Source organism: Pelodiscus sinensis, chromosome 2 (assembly GCF_049634645.1).
Source record: "Pelodiscus sinensis isolate JC-2024 chromosome 2, ASM4963464v1, whole genome shotgun sequence".
Lineage (NCBI taxonomy): Eukaryota > Metazoa > Chordata > Testudines > Trionychidae > Pelodiscus > Pelodiscus sinensis.
The window spans coordinates 169636137-169663213 of record NC_134712.1 but is presented as its reverse complement, the minus strand read 5'-3'; the positions used below and the strand labels follow the sequence as shown (position 1 = coordinate 169663213).

The window sequence follows — 27077 nt, the reverse complement described above, 5'->3', positions numbered from 1 at the left end:
CTGCCTTTTGCTGCCCCGCCCCCCGGCTGGCCAGCAGCTCCCACACACATGCGCAGACGCGGCTCTGCTCATGGAGAGGCATTACTGCTGTGGCAGACATGGCAGGCGTGCTGTGCTGTGCCTTTTGCTGCTCCCCTCCCCTGTCAGCCAGCAGCTCCCATGCACGTGCAGATGCAGCTTTGCTTGCAGGGATGCACTTGCACTGTAGCAAATGGGCAGACATGCTCTGCCACCACCTCTTTCCACCTCCCCCCTCTTCCGTCCGGCAGCTCCTGCGCATGTGGCTTGGCTCAAAGCTGTGCAGCTTGGCCCTCGGCTTGGAACTACTGCTGGAGCCCCAGCAATGAGGCAGGCAGGTGGCTCATGAAGCAGCTCAAGGCACTGCGGGCCACATGCAGAGAGGCCATGGGCCACATTTTGAGTAGCTCTGCTAGAAAGTATATTCCTTTAGTAACTGTTGACAGTGGATAGCTGTGTTTAAAGGAATTTTCAGTGGACATGTGGACTGTTTACTTAAATATATGATGTTTATTTGTTTTTTTAAGAGTTGAATGATCTTTTAAATTATTTAATATTCTATTTCCCTTCTTTGTACAATGCTTACAATATTTTAGTTTATATTGTGCTAATATTTCAGAAATACTTGCAGTTCGTGTAGTTAGTTTGAAATCCTGTTGACTATAAAAACCTTGCTAAATATAATCTTAATTTCTTCATTAAGGAATGCATTGATTAACATTTCAAATTAAAAAGAGAGCTTCATTATTTTAAAGCAGTTTAGAATAGAATTTATCTACTTTCCTCCTACATTTACATTTTTCAGTATTTTTAAACTAGATAATGCTATAGCAATATTGTGCGTACTGTTTCTGTTTTCAGTAAAATCAGTGTATGTGTATCTCAGAAATTGATATTCAATTAATGTGAATATGTATAAATGATCTTACAGGCTTTTATTTATGTACACTCTGTAGTTGGCAGCCTGTTATTGACTACATTGACAGTAAGTTTGAAGACTACCTGAACGCAGAATCCCGTGTGAATCGACGTCAGATGCCAGATAATAGGGTGCAGTGTTGTTTATACTTCATTGCTCCTTCAGGACATGGGTTAGTATCTTGATATTTTAATGTGCATTTCCTCCCTAATTCTATCTCAAAATACACTTTTAAACTTTGACATTCCAGAAATATACAAAATTCCAGGTCAGGAGTATTCAAAATAAGCTACTGTTAGGTTTATAAGAAAAGAAGCACATGGGATCTTTTTAGGGGAAAAGGCAATATGCCCTGTTTCTTGAGAATGCAGTAGAGAAGCAGTTAGCATATGCTCTATAAGGGAGGCGCACGCACGCACACACACGCACCTTTACAGATGGTGCATAGTTACTAGACATGGCTCAAGTCAGTCTTACTGGCCAGGCAAGGCTGACTGAGGAGTTGGGGGTCTTTTGATTGCGATTCGAGTTTCCTCCAAGGTTTGGCTTGCAGAACAAAAACCCAGAGTTCCAATGGTCAGAGCTCCTCTTCTTATACATATAAAATTCCCATTTGGGTCTATGGATATTGCAGTGTCTTGCTGCAGTCCTCCATCGTTAAGAGATGTTCTCCAGAGTTACCCTTTGATGGTTATTGATTCCCATCTTTGTGTCTCAGTCTTGGTGGGGTCTCTGCCTGTCTCCAAGGTTGTCAATGCTGCCAATTTAATTCAGCCTCAGACGCAAGGGATGTTTCCTGGTTATCTTTAAGATTTCCACTTCTTTCTTGACCATCTGGCATGTTCGATGGTTGTCGCACTCACACCAAACAATTTTACAGAGTTTCAGATAAGATTAATAATTACTTAAGGGAATAGTAAAAGAAAGGAATCTTGCACAACTTAGTTTGTGATGCAGACAAGGGGTACAACTTAATTTGTAAAGCTAACAGAAATCAAGGCCTTGCAGTAAACATAATCTAATCTTGAAAAACTGGGAAAAAGAAGCATACAGAACTATAAGCAAGTAATTATACATCAGATCATTATGCATCATACTTATAATCTCATTAGCAATATTAAAATACCCATTTTTGCTACACTACAAGCCATGTTTAATTTCATTGGGGTAATTTGGCTTGTCAAATAGTAGTACACCAGACTGGTTGTAAATCGGAATACCAAGAAAAATATGGTCAGTTTATCTGTTTGTGAGTGTTGCTATGTCTTTTATTCCTTAATGCCATTTCTGTATTAATTATCATTCAATTTATTAAAATTGTCCCTATCATCTGACCTAAACGGGACCAACACATGGTCCAATTACCGAATATGTCGGTTGATATGGACTCTACTGTAGAGAGCAACGGAACAGCTGATGCTGCTCCTGCCGGGATGAAGCTTCCCTGGCAGAGCAGCATCAGCTGTTCCCTCGCTCTCTAGGAGAAGCTGCTGCCGCTGCCGAGATGCTTCCAGGCAGGAGCAGCAAGCGGGGCCGTTCTCCCGGCCCGCACTGTATCCAACCCTGCAGTTCCCAGGGACAAAGTCCCCGGGAGCTGCAGGGTCGGATAAAGCGGAGTATCGGACTACCAGGTGTTGGTTAATCCGGACTCCACTGTAAATATTTGTGGTTCATATTTGCCATAAATTTATATTGGAATTATTGTGGCTTTTGTTCAATGAGTTGAAAACCCCTGCTGCTGAAATTCTGCTTTCATTCACAGATTTCACTATGATTCAAAGCTTTCATCCACTCCATCTTATTTTTAATTTGGTCACACTTCTCTCTAGTGGGTGGGAGAGAAAATTACTTTATGTACTTGATATTGCCTCATGTTTAATCTCAAATCAGAGGGGTGCGTGGTAGGGATGTAATAGTGTAGTTGATTAACCAATAAGCAAAAGCTTATAGGTTAATGCTATAGACTATGCACATTCCTCCACCCCCTCCCCCTGTCACTAAATTTTTTTAGCAGGCTGGCCAGCAGCCTGGCTCAGTCCCGACTTGTGCTGGGTCCAGGACCTAACCCTGCTGCAGCTCTGCATTTAAAGTGTGTTAGGAGTCAGGCGGGCAGGCAGCCTGGCTCATGCCAGGTCCGGGGCCTACCCCTGCTGGTCCAGATTGCACCCCAGAATGTGACACTGCTCCCCTAAATATAATTGAATCAAGGAGATTTAAGTATGCTCAGAGAATATAAAATGGCCAAAGCCTAGTTAACTTTTTTCTTTTTAAAAGGAGAATGCTGTATCTGTAAACTCACTCACTTCCTACCTGTTTTTATGGTGTTACATGGTCAGAAAAGAATGGCCATACTGGGACAGACCAAAGGTCCATCTAGCCCAGTATCCTGTCTTTCAACAGTAGCCAATGCCAGGTGCCCCAGAGGAAGTGAACAGATGGGGTGGATGAGAGTTTTGCGGGGACCAGGGCACGGGGCCTATTGAATTTCGCGCATGTGCCATGGCCACAGCCAACAGGTAGTTGCACATGCGCGGGGCCTATTGAAGCCCGGGGCAGCTGCCCTGCTTGCCCTTCCCTACGTCTGCCGCTGTGAACAGAATAGGGAATCTTCAAGCAATCCCTCTCCGGTTACCGATTCCCGGCCTCTGACAGAGGCTTGGGACCCATTCCTACCCATCTTGGCTAATAGCCACTGATGAACCTAACTTCCATGAATTTATCTAGTTCTTTCTTGAGCCCTGTTAAATTCCTAGTCTTCACAATCTCCACTAGCAAGGAATTCCATGGGCCGACTGTGCGCTGTGTGAATCATAGAATACTAAGACTGGAAGGGACCTCGAGAGGTCGAGTCCAGTCCCCTGCCCTCGTGGCAGGACCAAATACTGTCTAGACCATCCCTGATAGACATTTATCTAACCTACTCTTCAATATCCCCAGAGATGGAGATTCCACAACCTCCCTGGGCAATTTATTCCAGTGTTTGACTACCCTGACAGCTAGGAACTTTTTCCTAATGTCCAACCTAAACCTCCCTTGCTGCAGTTTAAGAAGCCCATTGCTTCTTGTTCTATCTTCAGGGGCCAAGATGAACAAGTTTTCTCCCTCCTCTTCATGACACCCTTTTTAGATACCTGAAAACGGCTATCATGTCCCCCTCAATCGTTTCTTTTCTAAACTAAACAAACCCAATTCTTTCAGCCTTCCTTCATAAGGTCATGTTCTCTAGACCTTTATGCATTCTTGTTGCTCTTCTCTGAACCCTCTCCAATTTCTCCACATCTTTCTTGAAATGCGGTACCCAGAACTGGACACACTACTCCAACTGAGGCCTAACCAGCGCAGAGTAGAACGGAAGAATGACTTCTCGTGTCTTGCTCACAGCACACCTGTTAATGCATCCCAGAATCATGTTTGCTTTTTTTTGCAACAGCATCACACTGCTGACTCATATTCAGCTTGTGGTCCACTATAACGCCTAGATCCCTTTCTGCCGTATTCGTTCCTAGATAATTGCTTCCTATTCTGTATATGTCAAACTGATTGTTTCTTCCTAAGTGGAGCACTTTGCATTTTTCTTTATTAAACTTCATCCTGTTTACCTCAGACCATTTCTCCAACTTGTCCAGATAATTTTGAATTATGACCCTGTCCTCCAGAGCAGTCGCAACCCCTCTCAGCTTGGTATCATTTGCAAACTTAATAAGCGTACTTTCTATGCCAATATCTAAATCGTTGATGAAGATACTGAACAGAGCCGGTCCCAAGACAGACCCTGCGGAACCCCACTTGTTATACCTTTCCAGCAAGATTGAGAACCATTAATAACTACACTCTGAGTACGGTTATCCAGCCACTTATGCACCCACCTTATAGTAGCCCCATCTAAGTTGTATTTGCCTAGTTTATTGATAAGAATATGATGCGAGACCATATCAAACTCCTTACTAAAGTCTAGGTATACCACATCCACGACTTTTTTGTGTAGTTCCCCTTTCTGAAATTAAATGCCACAGTGTTGGGCTGCTCAGGTTTCTTTCCCATCACAGGTATGTTAAATTCTGTAACATTCTGGTCACTATTTCCAAGTGGTCCTGTTATATTTACCACTTAGATCTGATCCTGTGTTCTACTTATGATTAAGTCAAGAATTGCCTCTCCCCTTGTGGGCTCCAGAACCAGCTTTTCTAAGAAGCAGTCATTTAAGGTATCAAGAAATTTTATCTCTGCATCCTGTCCTGAGGTGATATGTACCCAGTCATTATGGGAATAGTTGGAATCCCCCACTACTGAGTTTTTTATTTTGATAATCTCTCTAATCTCCCTTAGCATTTCATAGTCACTATCACTATCCTACTGCTATATTCCTCTTAGAATTATGGACCATTTGGTTTATTTAAGATTTTTACTTTATTTGATTCTACATTTTCTTTCACAGATAGTGCCACTGCCCCACCAGCACAACCTGTTTTGTTCTTCTGATATATTTTGTACCCTGGTATGACTGTGTCCCATTGATTGTTCTCATTCCACCAAATTTCTGTGATGCTTACTATATCAATATCCTCCTTTCATACAAGGAACTCTAGTTCACCCATCTTAAATGAATGGAGATGCCTATCTCCTAGAACTGGCAGGGACCTTGAAAGGTCATCAAGTCCAGTCCCCTGCCTTCACAGCAGGACCAAGTACCATCCATGACAGATTTTGCCCCAGATCCCTAAATGGTCTCCTCAAGGATTGAATTCACAACCCTGGATTTAGCAAGCCAATGCTCAAACCGCTGAGCTATCCATCTCTTTCCCCCCCCCCCCCCCCCCCCCCCCGGGATATTTCTTATGTTCCTACTATATTTCCAAAAAGTTTCCCCGGTTCCTAATAAATCTAAACCCCTCTTTCCTATACTATCTCATCTGCACATTGAGACTCTGAAGTTCTTCTGCCTGCCTACCTGGCCATGCACATGGAACTGGAAGCATTTCAGAGAATGCTACCATAGAGGTCCTCGGTTTCAATCTCTTTCCTAGCAGCCTAAATTTGGCCTCCGGAACTTCTCTCCTACCCTTCCCTCTGTCATTGGTACCTACATGTACTATGACCACTGGCTCCTCCCCAGCACTATACAAAAGTATCTAGAGGTCTTGAGTGATGGTGTTTTCTGGGCTCACTGTGGCCTTGTATAACTGTCATTATCAGGTGATGCACATCTTTTTATTCTGAATAAAACAAAACTCTAACGTGGGTAAAAATATTTATAGATGAGGTGTCTTTCCTTTGCCCTCTTGGCTTTAAAATTGATAAGTATTTTATTAAATACAAATTGAACTGAAATTTTAGCATTTATATGTACATGAAAAATAATCAAATTTATAACCAGATCGCCTGCTCCAACCTATGAAAAATAAACATAGGGACAGGACAAGCAAGCTCCTTCCCACTGAAGACCACCCACGCCCTCAGCAATAGCTTGAGAAATTAGATGATCCTGATATCATGCCCACTAGATTAATGAAGTGGGGCATAGTCACCCAGAGGAATTGGGATTGTGTTCTGGGATTGCATCTGTCAAAGTTGTTCCCCACTTAGGCACTCTGCAAAACAGCTTCAAAACCTTGTCTGGCACTGGTTATAAAAAAAAAAAAAAAAAAAAAAACAACACTTGTCCCCGGAATCATAATACACAGATTTTGGGGACTCGCTGCCACCATCAAGTGCGTTTTGATGCCTAAAAGCCAGGGGTGAACACTTGAAATGACCTCCATAAGTACCCTTAGTTCTTTTGCCCTTAAAGAGCTTGAAAAATAAAAGAGAAAAACAAACTGCAGTCTCTGGTAGCTGACCCCTCAGTCAGAGGCATGCAGATACATACAGACCTTCGAGGACACAAGAATCAAATCCTCACCTAAGTATTTTTTATTACAAAACAAAAGATAAACTTGCAAAAGCATACTTGGTTGTTAGATGTTATGGAGCAACTAAGGAAAACAAACACAGCAGTTCAAACCAAACCGCAAAATAAAGAAAAATTACCCTGAAAGCGACTGAATTCACTTTTCCCTTTGCTTGCTTTTAATTTTCTTTGTTCAGTCCACTCCTATGTCCTGAATTCTGGGGGGGCATGGTGGTCCTGCCTGGGTTGAAATTATTCAGTGTGTCTTAACTTCTGGTTTCTCTCTCCCACACAAAGAAAGCAGGCAGGAAACCTATATCCAATTCATATATCAACCCTGTACCTTGATTGGTTCTCCCATCCCCCAGGCTGACACCAAGTTCTGGTTAGCACTCCTCCTGTTCATGACAGCATCTCTCTCATGAAAAACTTCCTAGCATTATTCCCTCCCTTTTTATTTATGCTGCTGTTACCTTGAGTTTATAGCAGCAATTTATGTTGAGATAACTCTTTGCTACAGTATATTTTCATCTCAAGTTTGGGTTACATTTTGAAGATTTTGGCTAGGACATGTAAAAATGGGCTCATATTGCCAAATAGATTTTTCTTGACCAGCTTAACATGCATTGTTTTTGTTGTATAATGGGAATTTTAGTTTTTAACACTAGCTGAAAAGTCAACACTTAGCACAAGCTATTGTATATGTGGAGTTAAGTACCTTTCCACAAGAATTTTTAGATTATGGCTTTGAATCCTTATAAATCTTTAAAGAAATTTAGGTGCATCTAGTATTTTAGAAAATTTCAGCCTTTGTTAGCCCATCAGGATTCAATACTACTGAATAAATTGAGATTCCAGTATTTGTTTACAAGAATAATCTGTCTTTCATAGATTTTTAAAAGTGCAGGTTGAGTTGAAATGTGCATAGCCTCTTGCTGATTTGAATCCAGTTTGCCTGCTGCTTACGTGAAGTAAATTGAATACATCCACTCATGGTAGACCTCTTCATGCAATTGCCAGTCTTTTATTCACAGTTTTGGTACTTCAGCTAACTTAATCAGCATGGAAGCTGAACAGAACTCTCAGCCCTAGATGTTTTAGGACAGGACTGGTTATTTTGTTGGAGCTCGGAAGCATCCACTGACCTCAGCTAATCCAGTATAAACTTTTTTATTAATGTTAATTTTTATCCTATCTATACATGTTATGAAACAGAAGAACACATTCCCCAGATACATTCTTGTTGTATTAATGTTCGAGATGTAGGTGTTTTGTCATAATGCCTCAGACCTGTCTTTGTCAATTACATCTAAAATGCAAAATATCATGGTATCAAAAATATAAGAAATAAAATGAAAGTAACAAAGTTTATTCTTTGATACCCACATTGATAACTATTTTATTGAACAATCCTTTCGGTGAAGAATGTACAATTGTACTGTTGACATTAAATTCTTGCTCTCTCCAGAATATTGAATTAAATTGAGCTCATTTGTTTAAATTGGGAACCACTTGTAACTGTAGAAGTACATTTTAATTTAACTTTTCAGTTTTTTCCAAATAAATGAGAGGACCATTCAAGTGCCGTAGTGTTATTGATAGGCAAGCGAACAGTCTCTGAATTTGACCTACTGCTCTCTAGGCTAAAGGGGGATGGAGAACATTGCGAAGTATCTCTTGAGGGAGAGGAGATGAGAGCAACAGAAGTGAATCTAACTTAAGGAGTAGGGAGGGGGTGTGACCCAGCTATTCTCTGCTCTTGTCCCTGCTCTAGCCATGGCCCCAGCTCCCGACTCTGCATCCATCACTGCCCCTGACCACGACTGAACACTGAGCCCCACCAACAGCGTTGGCCCCTGACTGTGGCTCCACCCACATTCCTATCCACAGACTTAACCAGCTGTATTCTGGTTGCGTTCTCCCATCCATTCCACAGGAGCCATGCCACCTGAACCCTCCTGCTCCTGATTCCAGTGGGGGTAGGGTGGGTTTAGACAGGAATAAGGGGAGCTGTGACCCTAAAGAGTTTAGGATCCCCATCTTAAATTATAGGCATATCTTTGACACATTCTGAATGGGGATGTATAAAAACCCATTTCATTAGTTAACTGGTTAAATGTTGTGTTTAACTGATTAACCAATTAAATGGGGTGAGCAGGGGGTTGGGTTGGAGCCCCCCACCATGGATGGATGTTGCTCTGGGTGAGCTAGCATGCTCCTCCTGCTGGTGGCATGCCTGGACATGTCCACTTCAGAAAAGGCTTATCTGGATGGGCTGGAGCACCCCCTGTGGCATGCTCTCCGGGGGTGGAGTAGCCCCCTGCCTACAGTGGCGGTTAACTGTAACCAGTAAGCCTAATGCATTAAGGTGATGTTGAATGGTTAAACATTCACATCCCTAGGTTTGAATGGAGATCAGGTCCTTGGAAAACTGTTGCACCAAGAAATTTATTTGTATAGATAAAAAAGGGCTTCCTTTTCAGCTTGTGTTTTTGATGGCTCATTCCAAATTTAGGAACAGACATATTAGGTCAAACCAAAGTTCCCTCTAGCCCTGTACCCTTTCTTCTTCTGTGGCTAATGCCAGAGTTAATGAATAGAAATCATCAAGCTATCCATCCCCCATCGCCCATTTCCAGCTCGGGCAAGCAGAGGCTAGGGACACCATCCCTGCCCAATAGCCATTGCTGGAACTATCCTCCATGAATTAATCTAGTTCTTTTGAACCCCTCACAATGTCCACTGGCAAAAGAGTTCTACAGGTTGACTATGTGGTGTGCAAAGAAATATTTTCATTAGTTTTAAACCTGCTGCCTACTAATTTCATTTGGTGACCCTTACTACTTACGTTATAAAAAGGAGTAAATATTTATTTACTTTTTTCACATCTGTCATGATTGTATAGACTTTGTATTACTCCCTCCCCCAGTCTATTTTCCAAGCTGAGAAGATCCAGTCTTATTAATCATTTTTCATATGGAAGCGGTTCCATACCCCTAACTTTTATTTTTTTCTGAATCTTTTCCAATTCCAATACATTTTTGAAAATTTGGTGACCACAAAGGCTGATTTATTACATGAAGAGTTGTAATCTCAGGGGTTAGGATGCTGGAAAAATGTGTGCTGAACTAAGGGTCACTGCTTCATGGGACACATTCTGGAGATTCAAAACACTTCAAATGTTTTCACAACAACCTGTACTGGAAATTTGAGGTTGTTTCACAGGAGTGATGGAAGGGTTAGGACTATCCAATAAATTATCTAATAGTGCATCCTGATGGTAGGCAACATTTAAGAAGTTTCAGAGTGAGTATATTATTTAAGTCTTTTGGTTTGAAGAATGGTGGGTGGCATTAATAAATTCCTGCCATAATAAAATTAGGAAAGAATGCATGAGAATATAGTTTAGGGAGACTGCCAACTTTTAGAGCCCTGGGGGAAAATTTGGAGTTTTCATACAACAGAACTGCTTTCCCCGGACAGTCTGAAATGCTAGACAAAGCTGTGGTTTGTGTCTGAAGTTTCCCATCACCACCACTAACAAGCTCATCTCTTTCCACGATTGTAACTTCTATGATGGTTTTACCAGGCATAGAAAAACAAATGAAAAATGAATTTTGTATTATCCATATTATGACATAATGACAGTTGGTGGTCTCCCTGGTTGAGGGACCTAGGCTTGGAATAAACAAGTGTATTTCTGAATGTTGTGTGTGAAGATTTTTGGTAATGCTATGTAAGGAAGTTTGCTTTTTTCTTCTTTTAGTCAATACTGTGGCTTCTGTCTTATCCGAAGAAATAACTTGAAAATTATTTTATAAAATATAAAATGGAACATTTTAGAATTGATAGACTTGGAGTTCATGCTGCAGTTAACTCTTCTGCAAGATTAAGAAACCTATGGCCCACATTTTATATAAATGTGCAAGAATATTTCAGTTTCTAGTCTCCAGAATTTTCTTTAAAGCCTTGCATCATTAAAGTGAACAATATCCTATTGCTGCTGTTAAAGAACATATGCAGTGACTAGTGCACTCATTAATTTTACTTCCAGTAAGTTATTTACAAAGTGCACTCAGGACTGTTTGAGGCACATATGAGCTGTACATTTAGAGAGAGTAGTCTGAAACGCTACGTGAAAATCAAAGTGGGTATAATTAATTGCATTTTGGTCAAGGGGAGTCCTATTTTTGAAATAATGAGTGATGGGATGGATCACTGGATTACCCATTCTGTTCATTTTCTCTGGAGTACTTGGCATTGGCCACTATTATAAGACCAGATACTAGCCTAAAGAGACCTTTGTTCTGACCCAGTATGGCTGTTCTTTTGTTAAGTTTGAGAAGTGCTGTGGAAAACAGAGCATAACTTTTTTTAGGGATCTAATGCTCACTGCTTAAAAGAAGGAAATTACAAGACCCTAATGCTGTTTTTCAGACTTAAGCCTTTGGATATTGAGTTTATGAAGCGCCTGCATGAAAAAGTGAATATCATTCCACTTATTGCCAAAGCAGACACACTTACACCTGAGGAATGCCAACAGTTTAAAAAACAGGTGAGTCGAAAGATTTATATGTTTACAGTATAGCCTGACTTAATGCTTTGGTTTCCATGCAGCTAATGAAGTTTAATTGTTCAAATACTTAAGAGTAAACTCTGAAGCAGTATCTCAGATGAAAAACTCTAACATATATCACTAATTTTTAATATATTGGTGGAGTGATCTTCTTAAGGGGGAGCTGTTAGAAGTGTTGTGGGATTCTTGATGAGTGAAATATTTCCACTGAATTTGTATCTTTAACAATAGAAGCAAAAAAGGGAGTTTTTGAAGTTGAATTATAAAACAAAGTTAAATAATACTTGTTTTTAACATTCTCCTTTGTTGTTTGGAAATGTTAGAAATTAAGAGCATGAAGCCATCAAGACGAAAGAAGAGCAAGTAGCTAGCTAAAGCATTATGCATGACACGTAATTATCAGCTGCTTATCAGAGCTCCAGTATTTAAATTTAAAGCTAGAGGTACAGTTGTAATATAGGTGTGGCTGCAGAATTGTTCCTGTGTACTAGATTTGTAGGGTGCACTTCTCGATGGCTACAGAGTGAATCTCAAAGACGTGATTTGTTCTTTTGGAGGGAGTATGTGGTAAGGATGTTAAATTTAGATTTATCAACTAATCGAATAGTCAATGTAATTTGTTTTGATTAGTCGATAGGAATGCCTCCACCATTGAAATGTAGTAAGAGCCGTGCCAGCTCTTGCTACATTTCAAAGGTCGAAGTGCTGAGTGGAGCACAGCCAGTGGGGGACCCGAGCAGTCCCCCCACTGGCCCCACACTCTCTGCTTTTGAAATGTACAATAGCCCCAAGAGGTCTCTTGTACATTTTAAAAGCAAAGCGCTGCCTGGAGCACAAGGCCAAGTCAGGAACTGCATCCTCTTGCTACATTTCAAAGGCAGAAGCGCTGCTAGTTCCCGCTGCACCCTGCTCCTTCTCCCCACAGAGACTGTGCTGGGAGAACCAGCTTTACAGTTGAAAGAGGTTTGATCTGTATTATCTAGTGCAAGATTTCAGAGGATCCAGTTTCTGAAAAACAATTCTAATAAAATTAGGGGGCTGTGCCCCGTGCTCATCGCACTCCCCAATCCCCCTGTAGTGAAGGGTGGGCAACCCCAGCTCTCCCTCCTGCCCCTGGAGAGGGCCAGGCTGCAGCTGCCCCAGCCAGGGCACCTTCTCACTCCCTCCCCCCTTCCTCCAGCCAAGGCCCCTTCTCTCCCTTGCCACCCTCCACTGCAGCAGCAGTTTTTAAAACACTAGCAGCTGCCCTCCACATGGTGACTACCAGAGCTTCAGCCAGAAGCTGTGTGACAGCTCAGGGGGCCGGGGTGCTCCAGTCCCATTCCCCCACATCTCCGGTGCTGATCCTGCCGCAGCCCCACCCCTGCATGAATCCCACCTCCGGCACCCCATCAGCTATTTTTCTGATGGAGGCAGTAGCTCAGAGGGCCTAGGGGTACAGGTCTAGACATGGGAGGATGGGGGGCACTTACTTGCCTTCAGGCCTTCCTCTGCTCCCATTAGGCAGAATCTGGCCAGTGGGAGCACAGGGAAGGCTCCAGACAGTATGCTCTCACGCTGCTGTTACCCCAGCCCGGGAAGGGGAGCATGTCTTCTCCGTGCTGGGAGACTCAGAGCTTTCTCTCCCGTCCCCCCACAGTGATTTGTCAGGGCTCTGGCACAGGGAGCTGACAACAGCTGGTTGCTAAAGGAGAGCTGGGGCTGAGCCAGGGGGCAGTGGCAGCAGCTCCTTGCTGCACTTGCAGCCCCAATGCTTTGGGACCCTGAGCCACTGTCTCCAGCTGCTCCGGTTAGGAGCACTTGGGCTGCTAGTGCTCTAGCCTCAAACCCTGCTCCCCTCCCGCAAGAGTAGCATGCCAGCAGCGGCTTCCTGCGTGAGAGAGGAGGAAACCCCGAGGCTCCTCAAGGAAGCAGGTGCCCAGGCCATGTGGGGCCTCTGGTGGGTGCAAGCTGGCAGGGCGGGCCCTATGCTGCCTTAGTGCTGTAGTGCACTGCCTTGGCCTGGTCCCAGAACATCCACTTGCTGGCTCGAGGCCATTCACCCTGGACAGATCCTCTCCCCCGGCAGCTGGAGAGGTAGGAGTGGGAAAGCGGCTGAGAGCAGACGGACAGCAGGATGAAAACTTTTTTCCTGCAGGACAGAGTAATGCATTGTCACTTGTGTTGTCCTGCAGGAAAATTTTTCTTTAATATATAGTAAGGATAAGTTAGGTAGACAGCATGGTGAAAAATTGGAGTTTGGGATTACAAAGCTAATAGCATTCCCAGTTTCCATAGGAGAACACATTTGAATACCATTTGTGGCATTTCTGTGATGTAGAACTTAATGTGGAAGGGTAGCAGAATATTGCTGTTTATGGTTAGGTATGCAATTTGTTTAATTGTTAGTATATTTGTTCTAAAGCTGTAAAACATTATATCCCCTAGCCGTAGCATGTCTGTTGTAAAATGCTGTAGTACTTTCTTATTCCAAAATTCTGGACAACTGAAATCAGATTTATTTTAAAAATTGCAAATAAGTAATTTAGAAATTAGCATGGTGAATGTCTAATTTTAAGATACTCAACTGCTCTTACATTTTCACTAGCATTTTAATTTTTGTTCTCTGCTGCTGGAGTTAGTCCATCAATCACAAATTCTGCTGAGAGGGCAAGAGAAGTGATACTGCTTCAAGCAGTGCCAATTTAGCTGAGCTGGAGGTGAACAGAAGTTGCAGTGACAACAGTAACTACGATAGGAACTTGAATTATTTAATCATGCTTGAAAATCATTCAAAGTTTTGTGAGGCAAGTTTTACTGAAAAAACAAGTTATTTGCATTGTGTAATAAATAGAAAATTTCAAAGTTACTTCAGACAGATTTCCAAAAATTAGATTATTGGGGGATATACTAAATGTATTACTCTTTAATACACAATAGCAGTCATCTTATGAACTGGCCTTTTGAGGCATTAAGTTCACGTTAGAAAGCAGAGAATTCCCCAGTATCAAATGAAGGAGGAAGAATGATCAAGTGGCAGCAAGTAAACAATGCATGCTTCAGTAATATTATCACAATTGGAATATGTGTTAGTAACTTAATGTTTTTACTTTTAGATTATGAAAGAAATCCAAGAGCACAAAATTAAAATATATGAATTTCCAGAAACAGATGATGAAGAAGAAAATAAGCTGGTTAAAAAGATAAAGGTAAATGCTTTTTGCTTTTTTCAACACACTGTTCACCACTCTCCTTTCATTATTAGAGGAGAGAGAAGATCTTGCCCTTTTTGAGTAGTAGTGTGTAGAAATTTTATCTTTGTATCCCATCCTGAGGTGACATGTTCTCAGACAACATGGGGATAGTTGAAAGTCACCATTGTTTATTAGGTTTCCTCTGTGTAACCTCTCTAATTTCCCTGAGTATTTCAGGCAACATCACCATCACACTCAGGTGGTTGATAGTATATTCCTACCACTACACTCATTATTAAACCATAGAAATTCTATGATGCTGTTGGATTCATAAACTGCCACTCCTTAACCTACTCTGCTATTCCTGTCCATTCCTGTATATTTTGTAGCCTGGTATTACTACATCCCATGGATTATCATCATCAGACCAATTTTGTCGCCTGTTACATCAGTATTCCCATTTCATATCAGGCACTCAAGTTCACCCATCTTAACATGTAGGCTTCAACCATTTGATTACAAACACTTATAAAACGTGTCAGTATTGTCTGCCTTCATGTAATGTGATGGAATGGGACTTTTGTTTGTTTCTCTTCAGGTCCTGTCGGTAATTTACCAAATTATATCCTCCCCACTTTATTAGAATATAGAGCATCAATACCTTTTAATAAATCCTATCCTGTAAGGTAGGGGTGTGAAGGTTTGATCAGTGGGGCTGGAACAGCTCCCTGCCTGCCACGGGCAGTGGGCTGTCCCAGCCCTGTAGGGGAGCCCACCACCCCAGAGCAGCCTCTATCCTTGGTGGGCCTGGGTGCCCCATAGGCAGGGGTTGCTCCAGCATTCTGCGAGGCACCCCGTTGACCCCTCCTTAATTGATTAACCAATTAAACTGGATTTTACATCCCTTCTCCAGGGTGTGTGTGTCAGATCCATGTGGTGCTCTGCACCTGTCACTTTAAACCAAAGGCAGTGGGGAAAAACTTCTGTGACCTTTTCAGTTTTACATGTCAGCAGTCTGTTTCTGTGTTTACGTATACTCCATATATCCTGTATCAGCAGCTCCTTTCTCAAAAGGTTCTCTAGTTTCTAATAAACCTTAAGTCGTCCTCTGAACACCATCTCATGTACTCATTGAGACTGCTGTAGTTCAGACTAACTGACCCTGTGTAGGGAACAAAACATTTCAGAGAATGCTACCAAAGAGGTCCTGGACTTGAATAGCTTATCTAGCAACCCGTGGCTGTGTCTGCACTAGGGAGCTTATAGCAACATAGCTGTACTGATGCAGTGCACCATTGTAAGATCTCTCATGTAGTCATTCTATGCTGAGAGAAGAGAGCCCTTCTGTCAACATTATTGATCCACCTCAGTGGATGGCAGTAGCTGACTGCAGAAGCACTCCTGTTGACATACCACTGTGCTCACTATTGCTTATGCCAGCATAATTTGTTACTCAGAATGGTGGAATAGTCATGCCCCTGAGCCACATGTTTTGCTGATTTAAGTGATAGGGCATTTCCCTAAGTCATTGGTACTTACATCTACTACAGGGATTCTCAAACTGTGGTCCCACCAGAGATCCACAGCAACCTTCCAGGTGGTCCGCGGCTTGAGCTCAGCTCCCCCTTCCATCCTCCCTCCCTCTCCCCACAGCAAGTAAGTGTCTCCACCCATGACCAGACCCCACATCCCTTCCATGCTCCTGTACTGCCCCCTGCCAACACCCTGCACCCCCATCCTGTTCCTGAACACTCCCCCCAGCCAGATACCACATCTCTACCCTGCTCCTTCACCCTCCCTTGCTTCTGCACCCTCCACTCTGGTGAGACATCCTCCCCCCAGTCTGCTGCTGCACCCTCCCTCCTGGCCACACACTGCTCCCTCCCTAGCTCTTGTCTCCTCCCCTCTGGCCAGACACCCTCCTTCCAGCCTGCTCCTGCACCCCACCTCCTGCCCAGATCCTGCTCTCACCTTTATCCTACTCGCTGTCATCCCTGTCTTGCACACAGAACCCCTCATTTTTGTCCCCAGCCTGGAGGGGGGAGGAGTCCATAAAATCCACTAACCCCGAAACCCCAGAAGAGTAAATCCAGCCCATGGGAAGCCCTGCACCTCAGTCCTCCCTGTCCCTCCCTCTTCCGCATGGAGCTGCAATGCCAGAGGAGTGAGCTGCCTTGGGGGGCACATCAGTGAGAATTGGGGAGGGGAGGGGTTGCTGCTCACTTGTGTGGTTCCCAGCTCATTTTTCTGTGGGTCAGTGGCCTCCTTTCCAAAAAAATGTCTCCGCCCCTGTCATACATAAAGAAGACATTGAAACCTTTTGTATTGGACATAGATTAATATTTTACTTTATTTAAAATGAAGTTTGATTAAGCACTTTGATTTCTCATGTTAGTTTATCTGTTTAATCATAGAACACTAGAACTGGAAGGGACCTTGAGAGGTCATCGAGTCCAGTCCCCTGCTCTCATGGCAGGACCCAGTACTGGCTAGACCATCCCTGATAGATGTCTATGTAACCTGCTCTTAAATCTCTCCAGAGATGGAGATTCTACAAGCTCCTTAGTCATCTTATTCCAGTGTTTAACCACCCTGACAGTTAGGAACTTTTTTCCTAATGTCCAACCTAAACCTCCCTTGCTGCAGTTGAAGCCCATTGCTTCTTGTCCTATCCTCAGAGGCCAAGGAGAACAATTTTTCTTCCTCCTGTGACACCCTTTTAGATACTTGAAAACTGCTATCATGTCCCCTCTGTCTTCTCCTTTCCAGTCTAAACAAGCCCAGTTCTTCCAGTCTTCCTTCATAGATCACATCTTCTAGACCTTTAATCTAGGCTGTTTAATAATATTTCCTTTCTTACAGGTTAAATTAAACTATTCTCCCTAGCTGCAGCACTAGCAAAATGGCTCATGCGTAATTATGTAATTAATGACTAGTTTCCATGAGCAACTGGTGGTCCACAGAAAGGGTTGCATTGAGCCAGGTGGGCCATGGGCCAAAAAGTTTGAGAACTACTGATCTACTACAGCCACTAGCTTCTCGCCAGCACTGCACATAAGTTTATCTGTCTGTCTCAAGATCTACAGCATGGGTCTCAAACTCTCGGCCTACGAGTCATTTACGGCTGGAGCATGTTTGCAATCCAGCCCAGGAGTCCCTGTGCCCAGGAGGAGGGGAAGGGGTATTTCCATATCTTTCCCCCAAACCTGGTTCCTCCTTCCCCCATTGCACCTCTTCTCCCAAGCTCCCTTCACTGCAGGATGCAGCCTTGGGAATTACTGAGGGGAGGGGCTGGCGCAGGGTGGCAGCACAGGTAGGGCCCCCCTGCACTCACTGCAGCAGTGGGAGCTGTGGGGAAACAGAGTGCATTCACCGCACTCACTGTGCTTTCCTGCAGTTCCTGCTGCCACAGTGAGTGTAGGGGAGCCCAACCATTCCTGTAGCCATATACCAGACCCTGCCAGTAATTCCCAAGGCTGCATCCCTTTGGGGTGAGGGTAGAAAGAAGTGGAACTTCCAACGGAGGACTGGAGGGAGAGATTCTTCCCCTGGATACAGAGGTTCCCAGGTCAGATGGCAAAAAAAATACTTGGGCTGTGGATGATCTACAGTCTTCCCTCTCATTACGCAGTTGACCATGCACTCCTAATGATCAAATCCCTCCTCACTATTGCCTGTCCCCAGATGGGTATCCTCAGTGTGAGAGGATGCCATGGCATCTTCTGGAAGGAGGTTACAACTATGGGATCATTTCCCTTCATTCCTGATTGATGATGTTCTTCAAGACTTTCCTCCAACAGAACAAAGGCTGTCAACTATGTACCAGTTTGTCTTTTAAGTGCCTCTAGTTCAGTCACTTTTGTCAGTCCCTTTTACTTAGTTGCTGAGGGCCATCGGTTGCTCACACCAAATGCACAAACATGCCACCAGCCCTCAAAGCAGAAAAAATATAAATGTTGCAGTCAGTGCAATAAACTGGATCCGTAACCCCACTCTGTTGCTTGATTTATGCCTGCATTGTTTTTAATCTTGCAGGGTTTAGTTATTCTTTGTGTATTTATTTTGGATGGGGTGGTTACTGTCCTAATTTAGAGAATGTTTGTTAGGTGTTTCTGGTGCTCTCACTTTGTCTAAACCCTCTTGCAAAAATCCTGTCTTCACTAGCCTATCTGGTCAATTACAAGCTCATTTATTAAACCCCTCTTCTTGAGTTGGACCTGCAACTTTGTCAAGGGATTCTGCCTATAAAAGAATGGCAAGCTAGAGACTTGTTAGAAAGCTCTCACCCTAGGCTCAGCACACAGCCCCAGCAACAGACCCCACTATAAACTTCAATTAAGCAGGTGGCATAACAGCAAGCAAGCTCACGATGTAACATAGTTGCTCCTCCTCCATCTGGACAGCTCTCTCACTGACCTCCCCTTCTTGCTGTTCCTGTTCACTAGCTCCTCTGGTTGTTTGTGAACTGGCTTTTAAAAACCCTGTTCTCTCTAAATTAGCCTCACCCATTGTCAAGTAATTCTTAAGGGATTAGTGATGGAAGGACAGCTGGCTAGAGGTTGTAGTAGAGGCTTAGCAGGCCACTGAATGGCTCCCTGAACAACCCACATTATAAACTTCCGTTCTGAAGATGGCAGACAGGCAAGCACACAACAACGAAGTACTGTAACAGACTAGATATTGTCATGAAAGTTGAAAACTCTATGCTGTGTTGAATGGCTTTCTCCAGTATATATCAAGCTTATCTAAGGGTACATCTAAACTACATGCCTCCGTCAACGGAGGCATGTAGATTTGTGTATTCGAAAAAGGGAAATGAAGCCGCGATTTAAATAATCGCGGCTTCATTTAAATTTACATGGCTGCTGTGCTGAGCCGACAAACAGCTGATCAGCTGTTTGTCGGCTCCGGACGCTAGTCTGGACGCTCCCCTGTCAAAATGAAAGCCTTTTATCGACATCCCCTGTAAACCTCATCCTACGAGGCATAAGGGGGATGTCGATAAAAGGCTTTCAGGTCGGCGCGGCGCATCCAGACTAGCGTGTGGAGCTGACAAACAGCTGATCAGCTGTTTGTCGGCTCAGCGTGGCAGCCATGTAAATTTAAATGAAGCCACGATTGTTTAAATAGCGGCTTCTTTTCCCTTTGCCTATCTGTCTAATCTATATGCCTCCATCAATGGAGGCATGTAGTCTAGACACACCCTAAGAGAATAATGATCAGTTTTATGTTAGAATGAATGACTTTCCCCTTTTTGGAGATAGATTATTCACAAGCTCATTAAAACTAATACTTTGTTTAAAAGTAAATTTTAGAATGACTGCACTAGTCAATATACATTTAATTAACTCTTATGTTACTGCCTATATTCCACATTTTCCCAAGCCATTCCTACTATGGTAATTGTTTCATCCACCTGCTTGATGTAGACTTGTGAATTATGGTGCAATGGCTGCATTCTAGGTTTTTCTGTACCTTGGGCGCAAGGGTTCATGAACCTTATTTGGGATTCCTGAGTGCTACCATAATACAAATAATTACTTTAAAAACATTTCCTGTTGAATGTAGTAACTATCCTGTGCTAAATCCCTTATTTAAAAATGTAAATCAGTGGTCAAGGCCACTTGAGTAATACCTTTGTTTTGAACCAATGTTGTAGAATAATTTAGCTATTTTTAAAAAATAAGGAATAAATTTGGAGTCTAGAGCATAAGTTTTCCATAGTCCGGGATACACTTAGTTATAGAGTTATATAGAAACACCCTCTGATGATTGGTATACTAAAATTGCAATTGGCTGAATAGCTGCAGAAAACTGAAAAGGGCCCCTCACTGTGGCAAGCTCAAACTTTTAAACAATTGAAAACCCTTAGTCCTCCTCTCATAGTGCATTTCATCATATTTTGTTTTCCTCAGTCCATTTTCCTAGCTATATTTCTTTTCTTCCCCAAGGTTTAACAAAGTTATTCTTCCTAGAAAAGATGTAATTTTGTTTTCATTGTGTATTGAACAGATTTGGAATGGGGAAGTCTTAGGATTCTCTCAGGATAAACACAAACCTACACAGGAATTGATCTGGTGATGAGTGTTGCTAGCTTGCGGAGCACTATTTTGGCCCTCTTTAAGACAGCTGCTAACAGGCTGCTCTGGTCTGTTTATCTAAGGACTCTAACCACAGATCCTTTTGATAGATAAACTGGAGAGGACCGTTGTTAGCTTAAGCAGAATAGAGGTGGAGAGAAAAGCTATTAAATTTGAATTCTCCTGCACTAGCCAAGGCAGTCATTTTTATGGCAGTCAGCTCAGAAGTTGTGTACAACAAGATTCAGTCAAACACTAGTAGCCAGTAAAAATAGTGAAGTTTCTGATCATGGTAAAGGATGAGAAATAACCAGTGACCAAAAACCCTGTATTCAGACTAGCTGACAACCATTTGTTAATTAGTAAACTATTTGCATTCTATATGACTTTTAAAATCTCTATTGAGTTATTTTTTGTATCTGATTTACAGACTAATCAGAATACAGGGAATTTCAGATCTGGAAAAAAATCACTCTAAAATAATACAAGCTTCCCTGAACTTCTGGTGAGCTGGATTACAGAATAATAAAGCTCCACTTTTTGTATCAAGTTTATATTTATGCTTTGTTTCAATATGTTTAGGCAGAAGACGTATATTGGTATTGAAAAATCATACTACTTTTTATCTTTTAGGACCGTTTACCACTTGCTGTCGTAGGTAGTAATACGATCATTGAAGTCAATGGCAAGAGAGTCCGAGGAAGGCAGTATCCTTGGGGTGTTGCAGAAGGTAAGCTTTTCTTCAGTATTTGTAGCATTCCTAGTAAATGTAAGTGCATGCTTGGGTGACACAAATCTACAATCTTTGCTTCAAACATTTTAACTTCTTAATTTAAAGTATTTGCACAGAAAACTTAATAAAACCTGCAAATTTTCTCTAAAGCCTCGGTTTTCAGCCTCGGGAAAAAAATGCAGTCTTGCCAAAATTAAAACATTTTATGAAAGATACGTTTTTTCTTGTGAATAATTTCTTCAAGACCCATGGAGGTTTCTTCCAGTGAATTGTAATTAAACAGCAGTATGTCTTTAATTTCTGTTCATAATTCATTACATAAACAAAATTATGCTTGATGTTCAGCTGTTTACTAGTACAGGCAGTCCCCGGGTTACATACAAGATAGGGACTGTAGGTTTGTTCTTAAGTTGAATCTGTATGTAAGTCGGAACTGGCATCCAGTTTCAGCAGCTGCTGAAACTGACCAGCGGCTGACTACAGGAAGCCCGAGGCAGAGTTGCTCTGCCCCAGGCTTCCTGGAATCAGCCTCTGATCAGTTTCAACAGGCTGAATCTGGACGCCAGTTCCTACTTACATACAGATTCAACTTAAGAACCCCAGGCATCCCCAAGTCAGACGCTGCTGAAACTGACCAGCAGTGGCTGAATCAGGATGCCTGGGGCAGAGCAGCTGGGGTGCTGCCGGGTTGGTCCAACCGGGTGGTCCAGCTGGGGTGCTGCGGGACCAACCGGCAACGCCCCAGCTGCTCTACCACAGGCGTCTGGAGAAAAGCCGGGTCTGCTGGCGGGGGTGGGGGTGGGGGTGGGGCGTACTAGCTGCGCCCCCCGCCCCCCAAGCAGACCAGGGAGATGCGGGCGGCGGACTGAGAAGCACCGCTGCCCGGGTCCTCCACGGCTTTGCTCCGCGTCTCCCTGGTCTGCTGGAGACCAGCAGACCAGGGAGATGGGGAGCAAAGCCGCGGAGCATGCAGGCAGCGGACAGCCCAGATGCGCAGCAGACCAGGGAGACGGGGAGCAAACACCGTTCGTAACTGCGGATCCAACATAAGTCGGATCCGCGTAACTCTGGGACTGCCTGTACTCTCATTTCCATTTCAGTGTTGCAGAAATGCCCATATGGTTTATTATCTAAACTATCAGTTTCCAAGCCTCTTGTTTCCAGAGATTTTCACATTAGGGATGTTTGTTAGATCATCTAGGCTTGAATAAATACAACTTTAAATTCCTGGCCGTTCGTCTTATTTTTGCTAGACTGTTGTTTTTTCCTTAAGCTGTTGACCTTGGAGTTGAAAGTGCTGAAAGTTCATCTTTCATGGATTTCAAAGATGGCATTTGGGTGGTTAAATTAAAATGCGTTCTCCACTATATAAAGTCTAAAGTTTTATGTTTGCTTTTTGTACCTGTAGTAAGTGGAAATATGTATACATTTACTGCTTTTGTATGGACTTGAGGCTAACTGGGTGTTTATAATTATATAATATTATTTGTCTGCTATATACCATTATTACTCTCTGTATTCATGATAAATGTGGTGCACCAAAACCAGAGGATTCAATAGCTGCCTTTGCTAAAGGAAGGCTTATTATATATTTGATTAGTATTTGTGTGCACTTACCTGCAGCATATGTTTTGGAGTGACCAGATAGATTGGTTTACATTGTGTTTACCACAATAATTGTCTGATCCATAAATATGATGCAACATTTTTTAAAGCTGCTTAAGTGTGAATCAAGCTGACACAATACTAAACAAAATAGCTCAGCATGGACAAATATGCTAAAGGAAGTGCTGTGGTTCTTTGAAGTGCGTGTCTGACAGGAAATGGGTTTTGGAGAAGAGTATAAACCAGCTGCAGTAGAACATTATAGGGGGAGGTGTTAAGGTTCTTAGTTTAGCAATTTTAAATAGTCAAATTCTTTGCTTTTAAAACTTTTATAATTATCCAATCTGTCACTTGTCTCCTTGATCTGGCCTCATGAGAATATACCACTGTCCCCCATTCTTTCCCTATTCCTCCCACTCTTTTAACTATTTTCAGTCTGGGGGGAGAAATCATTCAGTGTTTTTCACAGTTCTCTGATCCATAAGCAAAGACAACAGGTTGAGGCGTGCATGACCTCAATTTTTCTCAGCCACTGAATATTTAAATACGTATTAAAGATAAAATGAGACTCTTGATGTCTTGGATCAGTCATTATAGGAGTGCAATTTTGTAGAATATTCTTGTGCAGAGAAAGATCTAAGTAAAGTAATGTTTGTGTTCTGGTCTTGGATAATAATGTCTGTCTGATCACAGTGCAAACTGGAACTAACCTAAATCCATTGAGTGCCCATATTCAAGTGGAGATGGAGGAGAGGAGAAGGGGAAGTAACAACTCTGGTCTTATCCAGTGTTTGCAAATTATTCTGGAACCATTAACAGTGACCACTCAGGTCATTATGTAGCTCTGCTGAAATTCCAGTCCTGTTGAAATTCACCCATGGTTTACATCTCATCTATAAACACAGCCTCACCAGATACTAGATTTTGTAAATAGAGCCACACTTCAGATTCACCAGCAAAGAACTACATCTAATTTCCATCTTAGTTGCTTACCAGGCTTATGTACTTGAGAATTGATGATCTGCATCTTGTGAGTTAGAGATCCTCTATATAATGTCTAAATAGTCAGTTTACAGCCCAGAAGAGCACTTTTTTAAAATTCACTTAATGAATTTTGGTACATGGTCACGGACCAGCTCCACTCCACCCCACCCCCAGAAGGAGCAGGGTCTGTGGCAGAAGGGGAGGGGCTGGGGACTAGCCTCCCTCCAGAATTGTTTGGGGATGAAGACTTTGAATTAATAACACAGCAAAGGGTTTGTGGCTCCCAGCTCTGCCGCTAACTTGTTGCCTGGGAGCTGTGCAGGTTGCTGCGGCTATTTAAAGGACTTGCCTCAATCGTGAATTATTTAAATAGGATCCTGCACCTTGAGCCACCACCTGGAAATTCAGTGGCATGAGCCTCTGGTTATAAATAAAGTGGTCAGATGCAGTCTGTGGGCCAGATCCAACTGTTAGGCGGGCCAGATCCGGCCTCTGGGATGCATCTTTCTCACCCCTGGTATACAAGCTTGTGGTTTTCAAACTGTGTAAATTAGTAATAAAGATAAAATCAGCAATTCTAGCATAAAATTTGGTGGGTACTTCTGTGCTTTGAATTGTAATTCTTCATTGGAAATCAAGAGTGCATTGGTGTTTATATGGGATTTTAGTAAATTGGCAAGTTTTTTAAAGGGGATTTGCTATCAATCTATTGTGCTAAATTTGTCTTTTACTGTAGGATTCTGCCTCACATTACAGTTCCTTTTTATTTAAGATCTTTTGACTGTTTGGGTGAAATTAAAATTTGATTGTCTTTCTAAAGTAAATGTACATAATATACCCAACATTCTAAAACAGGATTTTTCTGATCTTGATAGACTTTGTTCTCAGAAGAGGTGATGTGATGGGTGTGATGGCACCTTGTTTTTTGGGTATTGGAGTCTTATTTGGGAGGAAGTAGGCAAATCAGGACACTGGTACTCAAAAAATTAGTTTAGTAAGCTGTGCAGATTCTCTTGCCCTCTTTCTGGTGAGGTTAACGTACAGTCTTAAAATTCTTCAATTTGTGTGTATACCTTTACAATGTCTTGAAGTTCAGACATTTTAAATTGAAAAATTAACTGTTGTACATGTTAAATTGGCAGAACTCTCCTGGTATCAAATTTGGTGTCACTTCTATTCTAAAATTGACTTTGACATGTTACCATGCAAAAATGCAATCTAAACTTGTAACATATTCTAGATAGTACAGGGTTGAGAGGCTCTTTGCCATTATCTATGTGGATGTATGTTTCAGAACATGATTAAATGTGGTTGTGATTACTACTTTTTACCTTCATAGAGACATTATCAACTTGAAATCTAGTAATTTTTAAAAATATCATTTGAAGTACTATATTTGCCCCCCAAATTCCTATTAATTTATTTTATAATCACATTTTATTCTGAGATCATAAATGTGTTTTTTCTGTGTTGCACTGAGACTTAAACAAGTAGGGAAATTTTGCTACGTAGAGGAAGCTGTACATTAAACAGCCCTTATTTAGCTAGTTTAAGTACACAGATAATTTAGAACATTCTCTCATCTTTCAATTAGTTACCTTAGATGTTGTTTGTAAGAATAGATATGAAAAAAATAAGTGACACCAACTTTAAAATATTTAAATCACCTGTTTCATTTTGAAATTATTTTTCAATTTCTGTCCTGAACTTCTGAAATGTTACATACTGTCCAATAGCTACTGCATTTCACTGGTAGGTTGAGTGATATGTTTTGTATGTCTGTAAAGCTCTTTGTTAAAGTCTGCAGTGGAAAGTATAAAACTCTCTGGAAAAGAAATACAGTGGAACATGTAGGGAAATGGGAGTGAGTGAGTGAGTGAGTGTGTGTATAAATATATAAAATAAAACATGGAAATATTACTGCTCAAGTATGTTCAAGATTAACTGGTACCCCTAGAAGCCAGACCCACACAACTAGGGCTAGTTGACCTAATGTTTAACCGGTTAACTGATTGGGATTTTACATCCATACCCTTATGTATGACAAAAGTTTTGGTTCTGCTGTCTCAATATATGTTCTACTTTTCTCTTCTCCCTGTATCTACAGTTGAAAATGGTGAACACTGTGACTTCACAATTCTAAGGAACATGTTGATAAGGTAAGTTTATGTGGAAAATTGCATACCTATTATTAAAGGACTTCAGTTGAATATTTGAGAGAGAACGTAAGTTCCCATCTCCTTGTATTATGTATATCCTTTTTAAAGGACATATTTCACTCTTGTCGGTATTCAACATTTGCACCTGCTTTCTGTTTTACTAAAAGAATAGAAGTCCCATAATGTGTCATGACTTGTTCATCAGTCACAATAAATGAAATACAGCTACCTGACCTAGAGAGAAAAAAATATATTCTGGAGGCTAATTGGCAGTGGAAATCTTGCTTTTGTCCCTTAAATATTTATAGAATTGTTTTAAATAGGTCAAGATTGAATTTCTAGCACTCTTGTACCAATCCATACTGTTTAGTATCAGATTCTTATCCCATTGTTTCCATCCAAACATTAATGGCAGAGAATTATGTAGAAAATGAAAATAGTAATTCAGAGACACAAAATAGTAGCCACTTTAGTATATAATACATTTTAACCTTTTAAAAATTTGCTATACTACAGTAAGCCTCTGGGGAACGAATGACAGTAAGGAAATTCTGAATTAAAAGCCAACTTTGTTTCTGTTGCTTATTAGTTTTTTTTCCAATTAAAGTTCAAGGCCTGAGTTTTGTCACTTGTGATTCAAAATATGCTACTCCTGTTGAAGTTACTAGAAATTGTGGATGTGTGAGAGGGCTGACTTTCAACCTTAGTAGTTAGTATTGAGAATTCCTTAATGGTTCCTCTATGCTGTTTTAGTGCATGCAGAGAATACTCGTGGAATAAGCAGCTTTTTAACAATTTGTTTACAATTAGCCCTTTATTGCAAAATAAAACCTTAATCATGTAGCAGAACAAGGAACAACAGTAAACAAATATTTTTCAGCCTCCTGACATAGTTGGCCACTTGAAAGTTTTTTCTAACCCCACAAAAATCAGTACAATACTA

The 27077-nt window shown here is 41.8% G+C and overlaps 1 protein-coding gene across 3 annotated transcripts in view; it reads left to right on the top strand.

The window, feature by feature from the left end:
- Positions 1–27077, top strand: part of SEPTIN7 (septin 7) — a 122762-nt gene that overhangs the window by 72339 nt on the left and 23346 nt on the right. For all 3 annotated transcript variants that reach the window (XM_075921751.1, XM_075921749.1, XM_075921750.1), the window contains 5 exons: positions 975–1109; positions 11262–11379; positions 14496–14588; positions 21287–21383; positions 26083–26134. In XM_075921751.1, the coding sequence (XP_075777866.1) occupies positions 975–1109; positions 11262–11379; positions 14496–14588; positions 21287–21383; positions 26083–26134 (495 nt within the window). The remainder of the gene's footprint in view (positions 1–974; positions 1110–11261; positions 11380–14495; positions 14589–21286; positions 21384–26082; positions 26135–27077) is intronic.